Below are 21,232 nucleotides of genomic sequence, written 5' to 3' on the forward strand. Positions count from 1 at the left end.
GAAGATGTTAAATTTGAAGAATTTTAAAAAAAAAGACAGTTCAATTAATCGTCGTGGCATATACCAGTGTATCGTTTGCGCGCACCAAATCAACTGATGCCTATGTATTGTTGTGCTGACTTATTGAAAAACTTTGTGACAATTGATTTGTGCATGTGAAGTTGCTGAACTGTTGAACCAGTGAATTGTGTAAAGTTGTACTTGTCTTATTATATAATTTTCATTTAACAATAATTCAACATATTATTAGATTAATTTAAAGTACTTAAATATGTGACCATCCGCGGTAAACCCGGGGTGGTCAATTTCAAACTATAATATTGATGATGTGTTGATTGTTGATGAATATTTGTTGTGACTTTTGTTTGAGTGGGTTTGCCCAGATGTTGTCAATGGCATCCCACATTTCATTTATGCCACGGCCAATACTCGCCAAATAAACTTTAAACATAATATTTTTTGTGTGTAATTTTCTCTGTGTAAATAATATCATTAGGAGAGGAAGATGTAAGTTATGAGAACTTGTTTCCAACCCGCTTGTGTAATTTACACAATAAAATATGTTCAAATCATTTAATTGGTTTAAAGTTGTACTTTTCATTTACATTTGGAGCACGTAGAAAAAAAGTAATTTTTTAAATCATAAGTTCAAAGAGAAAACGTTGACGAATAAGACCGTTACTAGTCGAACATTAGTTTTCTTGGAATATCTCAATCCTAGCAATTACTAATCTGGCGCTAGAATAAAAGTATATACACACGTGTGTTTAAATTTGTAATTTTTTATGCTTGTATCGTATATGTAATTGTGAAAATTAAGAATAAGTAAGCATAGTAACCGATTGCGTACTTTTAATTCGCATTTTAAAAAATTATTGGGAATAAAATTAAATGGGAAAAAATATGCCCCCCCCCCCCCAAAAAAAAAAAAAAAATTGGAAAATTTATTTCAATAAAGAATTCATAAAAGAGAGATTTATAATACCATTAAACACTATCTGCAAGAATTCAGATTATGCAACGAAGGGGCAATTAATTATTTAGTGAAAATATGAATGAAAAATCATTGATTTATATTGTAATTAATATGAAGTAAAATTGAAATAAATTGTAAAGCATCTAATATTTAAAAAAAAAAAAATTATGAATTATAAATTGCCTTTTCTTTATCAAAATTTCGTTGTAGAATAGAAAACGTTAAAAACAAAATGTGAATATACAAGTAAACCCTCTATGGACGAATCCAAACTGGTGGTAATATTTACATATGTTTATGAATATATCAACTACTAATTGTGGGAAAGTTGTCGGGGAAAATACACATCAGTTGTCTAATTTGATACAAAACTGTCAAACTCTTCCAAAATCACTCGAAGACACAAGTTTATATAGGACATTTCTCGTTTATCTACCATGTAAGTAAGTCTAAAAGCGACCACATGGCTTCTTATATGGCTGAACAGCCGTCTCAACATGTATTTATCTACCACAATCACCAAATCTATTTAATTAATTGGAAAATTTATACATTTCGCTAACGTTAATCGTGGGAAAGTGAGAAACAATTGAAGACACATGGAAGGGGTGGTAGGAAGCGTCTATTTGGGGCATTTTTATTCGAGCTCTGTTTAATCAAGCTTGGATGATTTGCCTATATCGTAATGCGTGAAGACATTCCAATCATATTTCGCTAAAGCGTAAACTTCTTATCTAAATTAGGTTTCAATAGAAATATTCCTCATAAAGATTGAAGGTCTATCAAATGCATTGTAAAGTGTACATAATCATCATTCATTAAGTTTGAACGCTATTTATGTGGTCTAGTTTGTCTAACGAGGAGTTATGCATTCGTTTGCATACTTTGCTGACGGAAAATATATGTACTTTTCAGATTTTTTTCCGTAAATTTCGTACTTTACTCGTTAAATTACAGAATACCCCTGTATATCTATGAAATGCGTGCAAAATGCAAATTTTCCGACATTGAAGAGAGAGAGAGAGAGAGAGAGAGAGAGAGAGAGAGAGAGAGAGAGAGAGAGAGAGAGAGAGAGAGAGAGTACATGTACATGTACATATATAAATACATATACTTGTGGTACACCTGTGAAGGAGTGATTGTCGTACATTCTTAATTGACAGATAACGAATGATACATGTTGGAGGTTTGACAGGTATTATGGTTGATGTTTATTAATTTGTCACATGGTTATATGCTGGAGTAAGAGTGGGTATACTTACGTGTAGACCGTGACTGGCCTTACGCTGAACATTGCTAAAATAGACGTATACATTGAATATAATTGCTTAATTTGTCTCCCTAAGTCAGTGAGCTATTTTAGCGAGCCTTATATCTTAGATAATATTGCACACCATATATACTTATTACATTTGACCCTGTCGCTAGAAATAAACATTTACTATACACGTGTATTTTAAATATGAAGAGAAGAAATGCAAAAACATCCACTGCCCTAAAAATATGTCCATATTATCAACTGCTCCGAAAAATATGTCTATATTTACAGGCCCTAAATTTTCATTGATTTACAATAAGTACCATTTTAAATATAATATCCCTTTTGGAAAAGGCTTATGTGGACAGATTGTCTGTTGCCCATTCCTAAAATGTTTACTAGACTAAGTATATTATGTAATAAAAATGTTATTTTTATCATAATGTTTGAATAAAAAATGTAAAATTCGTTTGTTTCAGCATCAGTCATCATAGAAATCAAATTAACTTGGCATACCATAAGATATCTGGGTGACGGAGTAATAGGTTTAGTGGACATATTAATATTGTAATCGTGTGATTTTGTGAAAAATATTGATAGCAACATACAGTAACCACTATGATTTAGACTCCAAAGCTTTGTTGTTACTCTTTCAGCTCTCAATATTTTTTCACAAAATTCAAAGATTGCCAAAAATATGTAGTCTCAACTTTTTTGTCATTCTTAAGTGTTTTTATTGTGTATGTACATTTTTTTATATATATATTCACGATAATGTATCTTTTTGGTTGTTTTATTTTTCATCGTGACATTATAAAATATACAAATATACATGCATTTGATAGCGGACAATACCGCTATATTTACACTGCCATTTGTAATAAAATTCTCTTTTTAATTTAAATGTGCTGTTAAAATTATCTTTCAGATTGGCCAAAAAAAAACAACCCCAACAACAAACAAACAACAAAGCAGAGTAGACTCTGATAAAAAAAAAAACCCCAAAAAACAAGATAGGTTATACACGTATGAAGAAAACATGGACGATGGAGTTAAATTTCAGAATTAGGCAGGATGTTTTCCACGAATGATGAAGGCTTTCGCAAAACAAAATGCATGTATCGGTAACACTAATTAACGAAAGCGAAAGGTCGCTGGGACCATATTGGGCGTGGAAAAAGATTTGTTAGGACAAATCTACGGTCCGAATCCCAACAAGTACGCGGTCAGTGCAGTAGGCGACGGCACAATAAGATTCCTTTAATGGTTTGACGACTTCATGAGTTTGAACGAATCAGCTTCTCTAGGAGAGGGCTTCTTGCTGACTTCAAGAGATTTTAATATCGAATAATTTGTATGGAAATATGTAATTATATGTCTTTTTACAAATAAATTCTATTACGAAGAATGTACAGCAAAAATAAAAAAATCACTGTTCTAAGCAGGCATTATTGTCATATTCCAATGTCCTTTTTACAAGTGTATAGCCTAAGTGTACATCCTACTTCTAAGCTCACGAGCAAAAATTTAAGAACGGTCAAATTAGATAAAAATCAGTGAGAATGACTAAGACAGACAATTTACTTTGTCTCAGGAATGTCAAAAACTTAAGACCTTTTCTTGATAATGGGCCGTCTTTATGTAAGCATTTCTCACCACTTATGAATGTAAGAAGTTAGGCAAAATTCTTTCAAACATATAACGGTAACTACATGTATATACATCTCTTCCCTATCACCCAAGGGCAGGGGCTAATAAGACCGCGCTAATGGCGATGTCAAAACGTCATTAGACTTCCCTCTGTTTATCTTCAAACAATCGGGTATCCTCGGTATCGTTCAATCAGCCGAGACAATAACGGTTACTAATGATTAGTCACACAACGTAAAAGACTTCCTCCCACCAATTAGCCACGATGGACAGTTCATTGTGTATCATTAAGACGCATACAGACATTTTGCTGACAGAAAATACAACCTTCTTGTATTATACCGTATTTCAATTTAAAAAACCCAACACGACGTAGGTTCTACTATCCCAGAAATTATTGTGCAAAATAACAACAGAAAACCAAAAAAAAAAGAAAGAAATTCTTTAATGTAAATTGCTTCTTTCGCATGCCAAAGAGATTTTATCTTCAAAATGCGAAAAAAAAATGTACAAGCTTAATTGTTTTAATTTCGCCAAGTTTTCATAACACTGGTCCGCGGTAAATAAACCATAATAATAATATTTGTAAATTTTAATAAAATGGAACTGCGAAGAGACTGATAATTGGTAGAGGTTATGGTCTGATAATTGTTTCACCGCTGAAGAAGGTTTCATTGGCTCAACAAAAATTAATTCTTTAATCTTTTAGGTTTGATAACATATGAGGAAGTAACAGATGCAAAATAAAAGAAAAACCCGTGCCTTATCGGTTCCAGAATTATCTCTGGAGATTTATAAGACTTTGTTCTAATAACGATCTTCCTGTTTTTCTGCCTCTTATCCTGAAAATAACAACAAACTTTTCATTTCAGATCTTGTTAGGGTGTCAGAAGAAGTCATTGAGGATTGTTAAGTACAGGTGTTCTCCATTCAAAACTTTTTACATTCATCTTTGATTTGTTTAGTCTCTTTAGGCATTTATGCGGGTTAGTTTATTACTTTTTTTGATTTTGATATCAGTGCGTTTTGTTATTTGAAAACATATAATAATTATATAATTATCATGATATATATAAAGAGAATTAATTTTATGTAAAATAACTTGTAATTGGTGATTTTTATACGGGAATTGTACACAGATGTAATTTTCATTGACCCCTGTAAAATTCTGATTTTTTCAAACAATATGTCGCATTTTCATAACTCAAGTCAGTGTATATTGTAATGTTCATTGATGTGCATTTATGTTACATTCACAATTTATTTTAACAGGATTTTTCTATTGTTTTGTTTTGAAAGTATTTTATTGAATAAACAAAAGGATCAGAAGCAAGTTCTAACAACCTACAAGTTCCTCTCCTTAAATATTACAATAGTTGTCTTGCATATGAATATAGAACAAAAGAAAATATAATACTGATATACACAAAGAAATATTATTTAAATCTCAAGGATTCGTCTATAAACTTGTACAGAAGCAAAAATGCTTTTGTTGATATGTAAAGGAAGGTTATTGTTGCCATATAAAAGTAAATCAGTATCAATATTGACTAAATCTAACATAAACAATTGATCAAGCATGTTGTTTCTCGCTCTAGAGTATTTTTTACAAGAAAAAAAGAAATGATACACATCTTCTGTTTGACCACATAAACACAACGGATTATTTATAATATTACGTTTACAAAGATCATAGTTTAATACACAGTTATGTCTCAGCTTTGTATGAATAATGTTGGTACAGCGTTTACCAAAAGAAAAATAAATAGGGGGTTTCGTAACTTTAGGCATATGTTTGCAAAACAAATTGATTGAGGTGGCTGTTCTGGCTTCTATATTTAGTGAATTTTTCTATTTCAACAGATAAAGAGATTTTTTTTATTGTTCTAAATTTTTATGGTTATTTTATTTTAGATTATCTTAAATTTTGCTTTTGCCATTCTATTAAGGCTTGCACAAAATCTTGACGATACTTATCTTGAATTCTACTGTTTTCCTAGGAACTTTGATTTAAAATTATTTAAATTGTCATATTTTTATGTGCTTTAAGAATACATTTGGCGTATTTATGCCCATAAAATGTCAATTATTGAAGCAGTTACCTATTTGAACGCTCGATGGGTCAAGGCAAAGATCATTGTAATGAAACTTGATTTAAATTATTTCTTTCATAATTCTAAGAAGTAGGGTCGATAAATATTAATGATTTTGATTAATATTTCATGGTTATGTAATAAATTACGTTTTTGCGCATTTTTCTGATACTCTTCTTGATGGTAAGTTCGATAACATTGACGTCCCATCTGGTTCGTTGAGTGATCTGAAATATTATTCTTGTTTAACAAAAGGTTAACGCGAATGTTACCAGATGACTTCCAATTGAAATCTAATGTATCCCAAATTAACAGGATTTGTTAATCTGCTAGCCTTGTAGATTACCAGATGATTGCCCCCATAACGGGTCGCAATTAATACAAATAGAATAAATTAATTAATACTCAGTTTCTCTCTTCTCTCTTCCTCCATTTTTCAACCTCTTTCCCTCTTTTTTCTTCCCTCTTCAAGAATTAATTGATTTATACACAGTTTCTCTCTTTCTCTATCACTCTTATTTTCTTCCCTCTTCAACGATAAATTGGTCTATACCCAGTATCTTTCTTTCTCCCTCCTTTTTTTACATGAAATTTTGAAATAACAGGCGTTGGTTATTTAAAAAATTAAGTTTTCTTTAACGATCAACGAAGTAAAAAAATCTTTTGAAAATGATTTTTTAAAATCTTATCTCTGGAAAAAAAAATCAACTCTTAATTTTGCAATTTACTTATAATACTTAACTGAACAGATAAGGATGCACGTACCAGTATATTATAATATTCAAATTAAGAAACTTTTGCATCCTTATCTTGTATTTTGACATTCTTATGCAAGAAGAGGATAAAATAGGCTATGCCTGTGTCCCAAATCCTTCTTGAATATATCCAATATACATGTTTGTTTTAACTAATGATCAATTATTCATGAAAGTTCTTTTTATTTTCGCCAAAAATTCGCAGAAAAGATTGACATTTTCAAAAATTCACACAATAAACAACCGAAAAATAGAACCGGAAACTTTAAACATGTTTACATTTTCTAAAATTCACACTGTAAATAAAAGAGAAGAAGAATTCGATAAACTGAAAAGATTTACAAATGATTATGAAAAAATATCTAATTTTAAATGAGATGTTCGTGAGCTCATCTAAACAAAGTATGATACTACGAACCAAATTAGGGCTTCTTATATATAACAATTGATCGGAAATACTAATACTGCGTATAACGTGTAAAAGGTTCGGACGCTCTTGTTATTAATTATTTACTAATCAACAAAACTTTAATGAAAGGTTAATTTTATGCTTTGTATAACATGCCGTTAAAAACAGATACGGGCATTGTTTACAACATATCACGCATTGCTATCTAAACAAAGGTCTCGTGTCAACATGTGGCAAAGATGGAATATAGATTTTATCTTAAATGTTTGTTTAAACACTTTTGATATCCTACGGTAATAGTACACAGTTAGGTAATCCTTTAACATCTTGTTAATTTTGGCAGATTGTTCCGGAAGGTGTGAAAAAGATTTTCGTTAAATTTTAATGCTCCCCTAATTTTTTTTGTTAGTTTTTTTTTTCTCTTCACAACTTTAATGTTCATACAAGGAGGAAACATGCACATGCATCCATTGGTTTGAATTAATTTCATCGTAATATATTACAATGGGATTGGAACAAGTTCTAAATCTTATGTTGCTCTCTCCCCATACAATAATTGACATCAAAAATGTTCGCATGCAAATGAGATATATTTACTATTAAAGCTTTCTTAAAAAATGTAAATTAATTACATTAAAGATTCAAAATGAAATATGAAATATTCTTAAAAATAGAACATAAAAACTTCTGAATTAATATAAGGAAAAAATGTAACAACTTTATAAAATCAGGTTATATTCACTTGCATCTGACAACATACAAACAGAATATGTCCATGTGTGGTAGCATTATGTTTGGTATGAGTATATGTTTGATAAAAACGAGAGAAGTCAAAGAAGTGGGTCTAAAAATTCAAAGACATGGGCAAGTTTATAGTTTCCCCTTTGCTAAATACTTGATGTGTTGCAAACAAAAATGACATTGACTTTTCCCACACAAGATTTGTGCAAGTTAATTGCCATAGCTTTAGATGGAATATGATATTGCAAAATATTATAATTGATATTTCTCTGCGCGTGGCTCAGTTTACAAAATTTAAAAAAAAAATAAAGTGCAACCTTGTTTAGATAACAGGGAGGTCGACGGAATCTCTTTTTGACAACTAATATTTTGCGAGAGTGTTAATTTAAATTGGATTTCAATGTCATTAATCATGATCTGCCAGTTTTATGAAATGAAAATACAAGTACTTCAGTTCTATTTGTAAATTAACGTATTAATTTTGATATCCATTAAGGGTATTCATTGGAAGTTAATATAAAGCTATTCATCGCTAATACAGAGTTATTAGCAAAATACTGACGATATGAGAATCTTTTGTGAACACATGAGAAAAATTTTAGTCAAAGCCGCAGATTATTTAAAGTCTTTGATATTTAGTTAATATGACCAATGTCCATGTCATATTTCCATTTTACATACAAAGTAAAAGTTCTTATATAATTTTTTTATCTCACTTTTTTCTCTCCATTTGTCAAAGTCATAAATAAATAAATCAAAGAAGCCTGAAATTGCAATGTTTTAATGTTAGGTGAGGTAACGGAACCCATAAAACTTCCAGTTTGTATTTTCTTCCTACTTCCGCATAATGGCGATTACCCGGGATATTGTACCGGGCTAATATCTAGCGTAATGATGTGAAGTGATCAATCAAATGTGTGCCAAACACGAATCGATGATTGTTTACAAAGTGTTAACACCATTGTCATTACAACTCGCTACGGACCCAATGCCATCTTCTCTTCCTGCGGGCATGCTTCATCAACAGAGTCTTTTGGACGCTTCAAGTCCCGCCCACTTTCTTGTTAAACCCCGCCTTTATCTCACTTGGTTTCCATAAGAACGTACGAATTTCGAGTACATCTTTATACCATTTGAATGCTAATTCAAGGTCAATAGAATAGCATTGTGAACAAGCTTTTAAAATTTTTTAATTCATTTCTAACAGAAATCTTTGTTTATCTTTAAAATATGTCGGACGTGAAAGTGAAAGTAGAACTTCAAAGTGATGGGGAAGATTATGAAATTGACATTGAAACAGATACAGAGGTTGTTCAAAGAAATTCTTTAGAATTGTTAAGAAGCGGACCTTTTACAAATTTCTCCATTGAAGAAATTCTGAAGCCCGATTTTGGCTCGAAAAAGCGGAGAAGCGTTTTTGGTCAGTTCAGCCACCCTAGTCCAAAAGTCTCACCTAAAGAGCAAGACGAGAACCGATCCCCACCCAAGGGGTCAGCCGGTCCTCTCCCCCTCCCCGCCTGGGTATACTGCACCAGATACTCTGACAGACCATCTTCTGGTAAGTTATCTTAAATCTTATTGCACGCTAATTGATAAGTGAAATTAAATTATGCTCGGAAAAAGTAATTGTCTATTAATTCATTTTTTTTCAATGTTAATGGCATAAAAATGGGTAGTTTTTACAAAAATAAATTTCAAAAAACAAAAAAAATTCAAACTATCGTATTCTTTTAATTTGTAACTTTTTGATACCATTTTATACTCGTATTTATAATTAGTGCTTACTCGGCTCATCTAGCATTTGTTATATTAAATCAAATTTATTACTTTTATCAAACAGGTCCGAGATCGAGAAAAATCAGAAAGAAAGAGAAATCGCCACAGGACGACAAAAGACCAAGGACCGCCTTCTCTAACGAACAGCTGCAGAGACTAAAAGTAGAATTCGAAAAGTGTCAATATCTCACGGAACAGCGGAGACTGGAACTGGCAAAGACATTGAATCTCTCGGAGGGACAAATAAAAATCTGGTTCCAGAATAAACGCGCGAAGGTCAAGAAATCCTCGGGGGGCAAGAACATTTTGGCTCTCCACCTGATGGCCCAGGGCCTGTACAACCACTGTACGGTATCAGGGGATGGGATGGAGCAATGACCACATATGTCCCTGCATCGATATCGTCATTCTATGGGCAAAGAATGAGACGGTTTAAATCAAAGGGATATAGGATCGAAGCTAGGCTGTGATAATTTTGTGGACGAGGACCTTAAAATCGTTTTTGAAAATTCGCTCGTGCGTGTACTCTGCAATAGGGTGATATTTGGGCACTATCATCAATGTTGATATATTACATATTTATTATGATGTTGAGGTTCCTGTTGTGCTATTATTAATTTTGTACATATTTTAGATATTATATATTAGTCATATAGATAACATTAATTTATGAGATGCAATGTAATGAATAAAAATATTTAGCTTTAAACGACTTTTTAGATTTATTCAATCCGCATTATTGTTATTTAAACTTAAATCAGCTGTTGAACAACTTTTATATCACATCATTTATTTTTAATTAAAATGAACACTTATTTATTTGAAAAAAAAAAGAATTATTCGTCGCAGAAAAAGAAATTTCCAACAGAACCTTAATTTAGTATATATAGAACTTTATTGCAATGATAACTTAATTATATTTAAGATATTACAAAGAAAAAAATCAATAATATTCGATATTGGGTTATAGAATTATTATCACTACCATCATTTTTGAAATAGTTTAAATTAGTTAATTTTTAAAACACGATTAGTGTCACAGAAAGGATGAATGTTAATACAACACGAGGTCAGCTCATTTCGACTCAAACAGCTTCATTTTTGACAAATATGGATGAAGTTGGCATAATTTTTTATCCCAATAAAATAAGTCATAATGAATTTCTATAACAGCGTGGACTGATGCCAATAAGGAACGTTTGGTTTATAAATGAACTTAAAGACACAAATTTGAGTTAAGCATAATTAAGTTTCGCTACAAAAAATGAAATCGGTAGTTTTTCCGACTTATGAATAAAAAACTCATTTTTTTTCTCTTTCCAAATTGCAAGAATTTCTAGATTTTGTGTAAAATATCACGGTGGCATGTTCTTTTCATGGTCGATCGACAGGCGAGACATAACCAGCTCCAATTTTCATCGTCTCTTCGTCTGACGCTATCTTCGGAATTCTGGTAACCCCGAGTCGGTCCGGAGACAAGCGACACGCGCCAATCGCTTTCTAAAACCAAACAGATTGCTTGGTCATTAAAACGTTTGGTTCATTTCACGCGAAAACAAATATCGTTAGACACACGTGTGAAAATGAGAAAACCTGACAAAAACCGGACCTGATTTGGCATGTCCAAGACAACAATTTATCTGCACGTGGCTGCAAACTAAACTAAAAGTTTTCATCGTTAAATCAGTCTTTCATTTAGAAAAAAAAACAACAATATTACACTAACTCCAAAAGGTCCGAGAAATCAGTTTAATTGGGGTATCGAAAAAAAAAATCTTATTTACCAGAAGACGACAGAATTCAAACGTAAATGGACTTTAAATTTTCAATAATGAATGTACTAATGATGACCTAAATAAACAGGGCTGATAGAGATGATCAGTAAGAGATATGTGACATTTTTATTATGTGTTAAGTATTTTGATTCACTGATTTTGAGGTAGATTTTCGATTTCCGCTCTTCCGTTTGACTAACATTGTTTATGACTCAATTTCAATTTTATGAGTCAAACCTTTCCAGATGATTGCTACAAATATTTAAAGTAACGAACTAAATATCTATCAACATCTTAATAGATTGATATGGCTGATACATGTAAATATGGCAAAATCTGATTTCACTTAGTTTTATCATAAGTATTTTTTTTTTCAAGCTTAACTTTAAAACATAATATAGATCTGCAATGCAACAAGACTGTACACTATTAATGGAACTATGTATCAAGACATAGTATCGTTAATACACAAATGTACTGTTAAAATAAAGAAAATTTGTAAGGAACAACATGTACATATTACTTATATGTACATATATGGCAAGAGCAAGGCAGAAAATAAAAACTGTTCCATCTGATTGACATATAAAGAGAAGATTAGTTAAGTATATATTGTATACAAATACTCAGAATTTACTTTCAGTTGTCTTTTTCTCAATGAACATTGAACATATGTCTTCCCTGTGTGGTTTTCTTATCTTTGCCTCCAGCCTTTTGTGTACCGTTTTTCTTTAATTACATTTCAATGTTTTTACATCGACTTTGACACTTGTTTAACCGATTATGGGTGCCCGCAGATATACAAGTCATGCATTTAATTTAAACAGACCCTGTCTCCAGTCAAATTGACTACTGGTATTGAATATACCAGCAATCTACTCAATTTGATCGCATGTATAATTAACTGATAGATTTGTTGATTATCGTATCGAAGAAAATTGTCTGACAATCAAAGAAATTTCAACAAACTTATATAAACAATAACTATTACATGTATGTTTGTTTGAAAATCATTTCTTTTTTGGTAATAAATTAATTATTGAATATTTACTAGTCTTTAAGAAAACCCGTCCATTTAAAATGGATTTGTATCATTTCTTGTCAGCATCAGTTCAGCAACATGCTAAAAATGGTAACTGAATAAAAGATGTACTGAGAATGTTAACAAAGAAGCTCTCAAACTGTACATTGCGATACGTAAAATCTGACAAAAGAGCGAGAGGAATTAAGGGGCGATGGTTTCAATAATAGAGTAAATATATATAGCGATTAATTACACCACTAACTGGGCGAATGATAAACGAAGCCTGAGTATAAGTCGGTGTGACAGCAACAGATAGTCAAATAACGCCTCCAGCACGGCCCTACCCACTTATCAGGCCCCCATTAATGAAACACCGCCACAACAAGCAATTAAGTGTCATCATTTATAATAATAAGATGCTACTGTAGACAGACTGCTGCTTAATTGAAAATAAAGTGATTTGGGAATTCGGAAGGCGGGACCGTGCCGGGTTCTATGTTGTATATCATACTGCCAAACGGAACTGACCTTTGGTGACACGATGTCGAAGATGAGACTTTGGTGTATAACTAATAGTGTATCCGGTTTCAGTCGCCAAATGATCGCCATTTTCTTCTTTCGAGCGATAATCATCTTTAGGCTAGTTCAAACAAGGTGATGTGGGTTATTTGAGAAATAAACTGTTTTCTTGAAAAATAAAAGCAATTCTACGTGAATTAATTTTGTTGCCCGTATATTATTCTTGGTAAAGCCATTCTTTGTTCCCCAAAGGCAAACTCCTTTTAGCATCTTTCTAACAAATCAAAAGAAGTTTTTTTTTAAATAAGACCCGTCGTTATATATATGTTCTAAATATGAAGCTCATGTCTCCATTGCGAGTTTGGGGCGAAATGGTTATGGTGTATAAAATTAAGAACTCTATGAAGCCCAAGCCCATCGAATAAGTTTTAGACAAAATGGTCAAGGATTTAGATGAGTTTTAAATTCAAATTTGATTAAAATGTTAAAATCTTTGCATCAATCGATTTTGTTGTTAATAAGAATTAAGTATTGATAACTTCCAGTGTTTAATTAATTCAATCTTCCATCCGTCTCTGTCCAGGACGATTTTTATCAATCTCTATACGTGCAAAACGGAGGACTTGCTATGATTCTGTTTGAAGCACGGTTTTGGCGATATCATTATCTCTGTGATAATCCCCCCTAATTTGCCGCGGTTTTGCCGATCACACACACCCGATAGCTGGCATCTTTGATCATCCACAGCAGCAACTGATGCTAGTTGACAGAGTTAATGCGGAGAACTGTGCTATCTGTCGCGAACGGTAATTGTGAACGAGCTCGCCCGTAGGATTTCTCAAATCTGGGCTTTCTGAACTCTTCAGTAGATTTGGATGAAATATTTATTAGTTGAGAAATAATTGTTTCACTTCATCAACTTTCAATCAAAGAAAGTAATGACAACAAAATATTGAATAATGATACAAAAACGTTTCAGAGAGTTTAAAAATGCGTATAAATGTTTGAAAAAAAATATCTATATTCAAAAGATTGTGTTAACTTCAGTAGGATAGACAATTTTTATAGTTAAATATTCTTTACATCAATTGACCAGTATTGACCATTATAAATCTACAGATTATTAGAATATTTCATGTATTCTTGACTTAACATACAGAATTTCACTTTATGGGGGGTTTTTTTCTTCAAGAAAGTATTTTGAAATTAGAAATCTTTACTATTTTATTGTTTTTATGATTTTGGATTCATTTTTTGGTAAATACTTAAAACTAAAAAACCTCAAAGAATAAATCATGTTAAGTAAAGCATAAACTACTTATCCAGCTATACAGTGTGGTAAATTCTACTGTAAAAAAAAAAAGAGAAAAATATAAATAAAGTTTGAAATATCTACATTGCTAGAAAAAAAAGAGACCTGTGCTTCCTTAACCAAAGAAATGTTCTCGGAAAGAATGATATATTATAGACCTAATGAGCTCATTTTCCGAATCCTGTCTACAAAAACAAAACATCAAAACATATATTTACATTTCAGCTGCTAAATCTTCATCTCTGCGGAACCAATTTCACGCTATGGCGCCACTGATGAATGGTCTCTTTCACAAGATGCTCCATTAACACTGAGATACTTTGTAAAATGTAATAATTCTCACAGAAAAACCCTGTAAACATGTAATAAATTCATCAGCAATGTGTCTTATACATATTTTCTAAATTTTCTTTTCGGTAAGTTTTTGTACAATTCCTACATGTCCATTACTCTGTTCGTTTTGGGGGAAATAGATGCGAAAAATTAATTACTTGGGATGGAGCTTAATTTAGTGTTAAGAGATCATCCTCTGTAATATTCTTAACAAGGACCATTTTTGTAACATTCTTTAAATGTTATTTTCAAATTTAAGACAACCCAATAGTGTATGGTTGATAATGATTTTTGAATGTAGAGATGTGAAAAACAATCGGTATTTTGTTCTTATTTTCTGTATTTTAATTTAATGTTGAAACTATGTTTAAGTATCTGTATGAAAATCGTTCTACACATTACTGTGATAATGAAAGCACTGCATAAGTGTATCAATCATTACAATTGGATGGATAAAAATTCGTATAAAAAATAATTTTTGTTGAATGCTTATGGCACTTTAGCTGCAAGTGAAAATTCGGATGAACGACCTGGGAGCTACAGTTCCGCACGTGTTAAAAATTTACGGCGCCCAAAAAATGCACAAGTTTTGGACTGATAAATACGGTACGCCTGGTAATACGTAGGTCTAGTTTTTAGACTGTTCTTAAAAAGCGTCGTCTTACCGGTGTTAAAGCTCGCCTGAGTCGAAGGCGTATGTATGGTGTTCCGATGGGGCCACTTCGACCTTCGCACTTTCGCCTTTAGGTCGAGGTACGAGAGTGCGAAGTTGCGACGGCGAAAGTGCGAGAGTGCGACGGCGAAGGAGCGAAAGTGCGAAGATGCGACGGCGAAGCGCGAAGTTGCGACGGCGAGAGTGCGAAGTTGCGACGGCGAAGAAGCGATACTACTATCGCAACTTCGCACTCTCGCCTTCGCATCTTCGCACTTTCGCCTTCGCCTTTTTATAATTATGGAGCTCTCTATCGTTTAAAGACAATTTTAGCTGTATAAAAGGACATCTGAGGCAGACGATGGACTTTTTAGAAATTATTTTCAACAGCCTGCGCAGATCCATAACTTTTTCTAGGGGGTGGGGTGGATAAATAATTATATTTGTCGGGGGTGGGGGAGGGTTCCGAGACATATTTTGGAGATTTTATTATATATAATTAATAAAATTAAATTTTCCGGGGGGATGAGATCCGGACCTTGTCTCTCCCTTTACTGCATGTGTGAAGTTATTAGTATTGAATTTTCCGGGGGGGGGGGGGGGGGGGCCCTCTCCACCTCTAGATCCATACATCAGCAAGGAGTGTCGCATAATGAAATTAGAATGCTACTGTGTTTGATCTACGGTAAACAGACAGCTGGTAAGTGACAGGAGTCTGGAAGTGCATATGTATACATTATGGCGGACCTTACATTTTATATGGAGTATATAACAATTATTTATAAACATTCATAGTAAGCACAATGGCTTAGCGCATGCGTACCAATGATATCATGGATTAATCGGAAAACCTTTGCGAGTACGGTGCCTGCATCAAATTCTATGTAATAGACCGAGACTTTCTGAATGCTATCAAAAAAGGCGAAGGCGAAAGTGCGAAAGTGCGAAGGCGAGAGTGCGAAGTTGCGAAGGCGAGGGAGCGATAGTAGTATCGCTCCTTCGCCTTCGCACCTTCGCACTTTCGCCTTCGCATCTTCGCGCTTCGCCGTCGCATCTTCGCACTTTCGCTCCTTCGCCGTCGCACTCTCGCACTTTCGCCTTCGCAACTTCGCACTCTCGCATCTTCGACCTAAAGGCGAAAGTGCGAAGGTCGAAGTGGCCCCATCGGAACACCATACTTATGTGAGCTTTTCTAATCAAAAGTTGTCATTTGTCTGTCGTCGGCGGCGGAAACTTTTCACATTGTTATCTTCTTCTCCAGATCCTCCGCGCCAATTTCAACTAAACTTGAAAAAAGCATCCTTGAGGGAGGGGCTTTCAAGTTTGTTCAAATGAAGGGCCAGGTCCCCTTTAAGAGGAGATGATGTAAAATCATTTAAAAATTGTTGGGTTTTTTTTCTTCAAAATCTTCTTCTCAAAAACCAATTGGCGAGAAAACTGTACGTTGTGTGGAAGCATCCTCAGGTAGTGATGATTCACGTTTGTTCATATCATAATCTCCAGAGGTAAATCGGGGCCACATTGAAGAGATTTAGTTTTAACATTGGATTCTATAAAGAGAAATCTTTAAAAGATCTTTTAAGAAAAACCCCAATCGGCCAGATTAGTTATTACTCGTGTGGAAGCGTCCTTACGAAGTGTAGATTAAAGTTTATGATGGGGCCATTATTGGGGGGGGGGGGCGAATTTTTACATAAAAAACGTGTAGAGAAAGATATTTAAAAATCTTCTCAAAAACCAATTTGCCAGACAAACTGGAACCTGTGTGGAAGCATCCTCAGGTAGTGTAGATTCAAGTTTGTTCAAAGTTTGAACCCGAAGGTAGGGAGGGGCCATAATGGGGGTCAAATTTTAACACTGGAATATATAGAGAAAATCTTTAAAAATCTTTCTCTCAAAAACCAATTAGCCAGGCTAGTTATAACTTGTGTGGAAGCATCCTAAAAGAAGTGTAAATTTTGAATTTTGAAAGTTTGCTCAAACCGTGATTCCTGGGAAAATAATGAGGCCACAATGGGGTTGGGGTTGAAGTTTTACATAGGAAATAAATTTGATTATCCTCAAAACCTTAAATATTACAATAAATGGTTTTACTTATATGCATTTTGACATTTGTTGATTCTCAATTATAAGACTGTGACCCCTGGACAATTCTGGGGCCACACAATGGGTTCAGTTATATAAAAGTTTATTTGTATATGAATAGTTACATTTAATCTTCTTGAGAACTGCATATATTCAGTGTGTAATATAATTATGAAATCATCCAGTTACAAAAGGGACTCAATATTGAACACAAGAAAAGCTTGAGAAAATCTTTAAAAAATTCGTTTAATACAGGATATATTTTACTTCATTGTTCAGATATTTTGAACATGACTCCTTAAAGCTGATTTGATCATGGCTGTTGTTGCTCAGGTGAGGGATGTAGCCAATGGGTCTCTTGTAGGTAGAAGTTTTTTTTTGGGTTTTGTTTTTTCTTTTGCTTGTTATCAAAAAAAAATATACGCTAATGCAGTAGGAGTCGTTATAAAATATGCTAAGACAGAAGTTTCCGAGCTAACTAAACGTTGACTGCTGTCCGCGTTTCTGACGGGTTTTTTTTTTTTTTGGGGGGGGGGGGGTGTTATCGTTCATTGCGGACTCAACGAGAAAATGGGAGAAGAATGTTCAACAGTAAATATTTAACAGATGGATAAAAAATGAATTCATAATTTAATGTAAAATTATTTTTGTCGATTTTTTGTTAAAATGACCTTCAGTTGGTATTCACTGTGGAGATTGCTTTTTTAAGCCACGGAGTTCGAAATGAGAAAATGGGGGGGGGGGGGGTGTAGTATCGTTAGAAAAGGGGAGTAATCGTCTCAAAACTTAAGGATATCTACTCTAACTTACACATTGCGATTACAGAATTGCACGGAACTTCATAAAGGTAAATTCGGTAACTCGTAGGCATAACTTTTAGGCTGACCTCAAAAGACGTTGTCATTTTAGTGTTTTCAGTTGATATGTACTGTGTCTTAATTAAGGCTCTATATACCACTTTTTGATGACGCAGTGCGCAAAAAAGTAAATCTGGAAGCATGTAATTCCGGTATTTGCTTACTTCAGCTGAGGCGAATTGTATGGGGACCGCTCTTTTGAAAAAATTGTTAAATGAATAGATTAAATTTGATAATATAAAAATTCATAATTACATGTAAGGTGGTATGGGACACCTTCATGTTGTGTCGTATTATTTATCGAAATAAACAATAAAATCAAGTATAATATTATAAATAGTTTCTTTTCTATTTTTGTTAGCTTACAGCGTAGTGCAGTGGGTTAGAGGACTCTCTACGGACCCGTAAGTCACGAGGAAATTCTAAACCGGTGAAAGTGTTTCAATAGTAATGAACTTTAATCCACATTATTATTGACAGATGTTCCATACCACCTTAGTTTAATAAGGGGATGGGAGGGTGGCTTTGAATTTCTCTCAGGTAAGGATACATAAATCCTATAAGTTAATTTTTCCCTTTATTTATTTGACATAGTTTTGCACTAAAGCGAATATATTTACTAATATAGACCTATAATGAATTATGCATGTATTTATCATTCCAAAATAATATTTAGGAAATTTTCTTCAACTCAGAAATTGAAAAGTCCCCAAAATGTTTGGGCCTTGGGACTTACACACGATAACTCTCACCTGAGGAACTTTCATACCAAATAATTTGTTTAACGTTTTGTGTGTTTATTTGCATTGATTTTCATTCAATTTTTATGTCACATTTATTGAAATACATTTTCTTATAACATCAAGCAGCCTTTTAAGATGATTTTCAACAGAGTATGAAGATATGAAAAAATGGGTTTTGGGGAAATACTAAAAAAAATTGCAATAATAAAATTTTTTAAATGTTATGAAACTGTTGTATTTTTCTTATGTGTCTAAAGGAGATATCCATTATATGACAAAAATTCTTTCAATTTGTTAATAGTTAACTTTTTAAAAATTATTTTACAAAAACATGAAAAAACATTAAAAAATTCTTTAAAAATACCTATAGTTTCACTATCATCATTTTACTAATTTGATAAGTATATGTTTTGTGGTCTTCTATTGAAAATTGGTATAAACCGTGGGTGTATAGAGCCACCTTACTTTTTAAAGTTTGTTTGTTATTGAAAATTAATGTGGGCTTATGCAACAGCAGTCATGTTCACGAAGCTGTCTTAGGACTATGGTGCGTCCTAAGTACATCTTAGGATGAGTCTTAGTCTGTTCTCTAAGCTCTCCTAAATTTAGGAACCGTCATGACTTTGTCCTAACTTTAGGACATCACCTTCCTTGTCCTAAGACCATCCTAAAGCTATAAAATCACGTTTCGGGGAATATTGGGATGTTGTGAAGCTTTTTATTAAGACCGGTAGAATAAAGCAATATTTTCCACAGTTCAAGCATTTTCGACAAACATCAAATTCCTAATCCGGGAGGAGGGGGGGGGGGGGTCATTTATTCTATCATGTATGTTCATTTTAACAAAATGATGTGGAAAGGGACACCGAACTCTCACCACTTCCCCGTTGCTACGTGCCTGCCCGGGAGCTGACAAATCTAGAATTGTTTTTTCGCAAATACTATCCCTGTATGAACGAATGAAAATTATTCACTTATTTTTTTTATCTACACTGTACACTAAATGAGTTACATTCATTGTTTTGATTATAATAATTTTTGATAACAATTATTTAAATGTCCTTTGCTAAAAAGTAAATTTACATCGGATTATATAGGCCATGCGTGATAATTCCTAATTTCTATTACTTTATTCTGAAAAAATAATCTTTAAAAAATTTGTAATGTTGAATGAACTGTATTAATATATATTATATAACTTATTTCTTATTTAAAATGTTAGTGTATTCAATATATTGCAGATTAAAGGGAAATTGGTTGTGTTTGTACATGTGTTTCCTCATGTAACGTTTCAAATTTTATGAAAATCGCGTGTTTATGTATTACATATACTTGAATGACAAGATTCTCAAATTTTAATTATCAAATGACAATACACACGTGTTGTTTACATAATTATCTGCTTGCAAGCCAATTCTGTCCTGATTTTTAACAAAAGAACATTCATTTTTTTTGGGGGGGGGGGGGGTGTTTCATTGAAAAAAAAACTTAATTGTTATTGCTCACAGATATATATTTAGGTAAATGTAAATTTTTTAAAATGTATACATTAAAATTACTGGTATTAGGCCTATTGTGTTAACTACCGAGACGTACAATTTTCTCTGGAAAAATGTTTCATGATTCATCCCTAGACAAGTCTCTCAAATTCGATTTGAATGAATATGTGAAAAATAAGAATGATTGTAGAAGATTAGGATATCCTAACTTAAGATGTTCCTAAGTAATCGTCGAGCTACATCTTAAGACGTGTCCTAAGTTGATCTTAAGATGTTCCTAACCTTTTTCCTAAGTCATATCGGGTCATATCTTAGGAAAGTTTCGTGAACATGTTGCAGAATGAGCGAAGAACGATAACTTATTTTTAACTATGTCCTCCCAAGAAAGGTAACCGTTCTTTTAGGTTTCGATGTATCCAAAAAAAAAAAAAAATACTCCTGTCATTTCTCGATGGAAACTTCGTATTCCAAATTGAAATTATTTCTTTAAAATAAAATTTTCATTAAAGTGCTCTCATGATAACAAATGAAATAATTTTGATTGTATCGCCAACTTACATGTATGTATAATACACAATCCAAAGCATGTAAATGAATTTGGATTGTAACAATATATACTGCAGACCCTCTCATGCTCTTATGTAAACTTTATACATATATATCATATTTTTGTATTCCAGTGCTAAATCTACTATGTAGGAAACTGGGGAAAGATATCTTTGTGAAACTTTTTCAAAGTAATTATACCAAAAGTGGCTTTACTAAGTACTGTTAA

General features: G+C 32.9%; 1 protein-coding gene across 1 annotated transcript; it reads left to right on the plus strand.

Moving 5' to 3' along the window:
- The first annotated feature begins 8,991 nt into the window (after window positions 1–8,991).
- LOC105318858 (homeobox protein engrailed-1-B) lies at window positions 8,992–10,364 on the plus strand. Its single transcript, XM_011416152.4, has 2 exons — window positions 8,992–9,440; window positions 9,723–10,364. The coding sequence occupies exons 1-2, from the start codon at window positions 9,113–9,115 to the stop codon at window positions 10,034–10,036; spliced, it is 642 nt and encodes a 213-aa protein (XP_011414454.1). The 5' UTR covers window positions 8,992–9,112; the 3' UTR covers window positions 10,037–10,364.
- Window positions 10,365–21,232: the final 10,868 nt, after the last annotated feature.

This window comes from Magallana gigas, chromosome 5 (assembly GCF_963853765.1).
Source record: "Magallana gigas chromosome 5, xbMagGiga1.1, whole genome shotgun sequence".
Lineage (NCBI taxonomy): Eukaryota > Metazoa > Mollusca > Bivalvia > Ostreida > Ostreidae > Magallana > Magallana gigas.

What these genes read in the sequence shown, in the direction of transcription:
- LOC105318858 (XM_011416152.4), top strand. Translation starts at nt 9,113, where the DNA reads ATGTCGGACGTGAAAGTGAAAGTAGAACTTCAAAGTGATGGGGAAGAT. An exon ending in CTCTGACAGACCATCTTCTG is followed by an intron (nt 9,441 to 9,722) that starts GTAAGTTATCTT and finishes TTTATCAAACAG; the next exon opens with GTCCGAGATCGAGAAAAATC.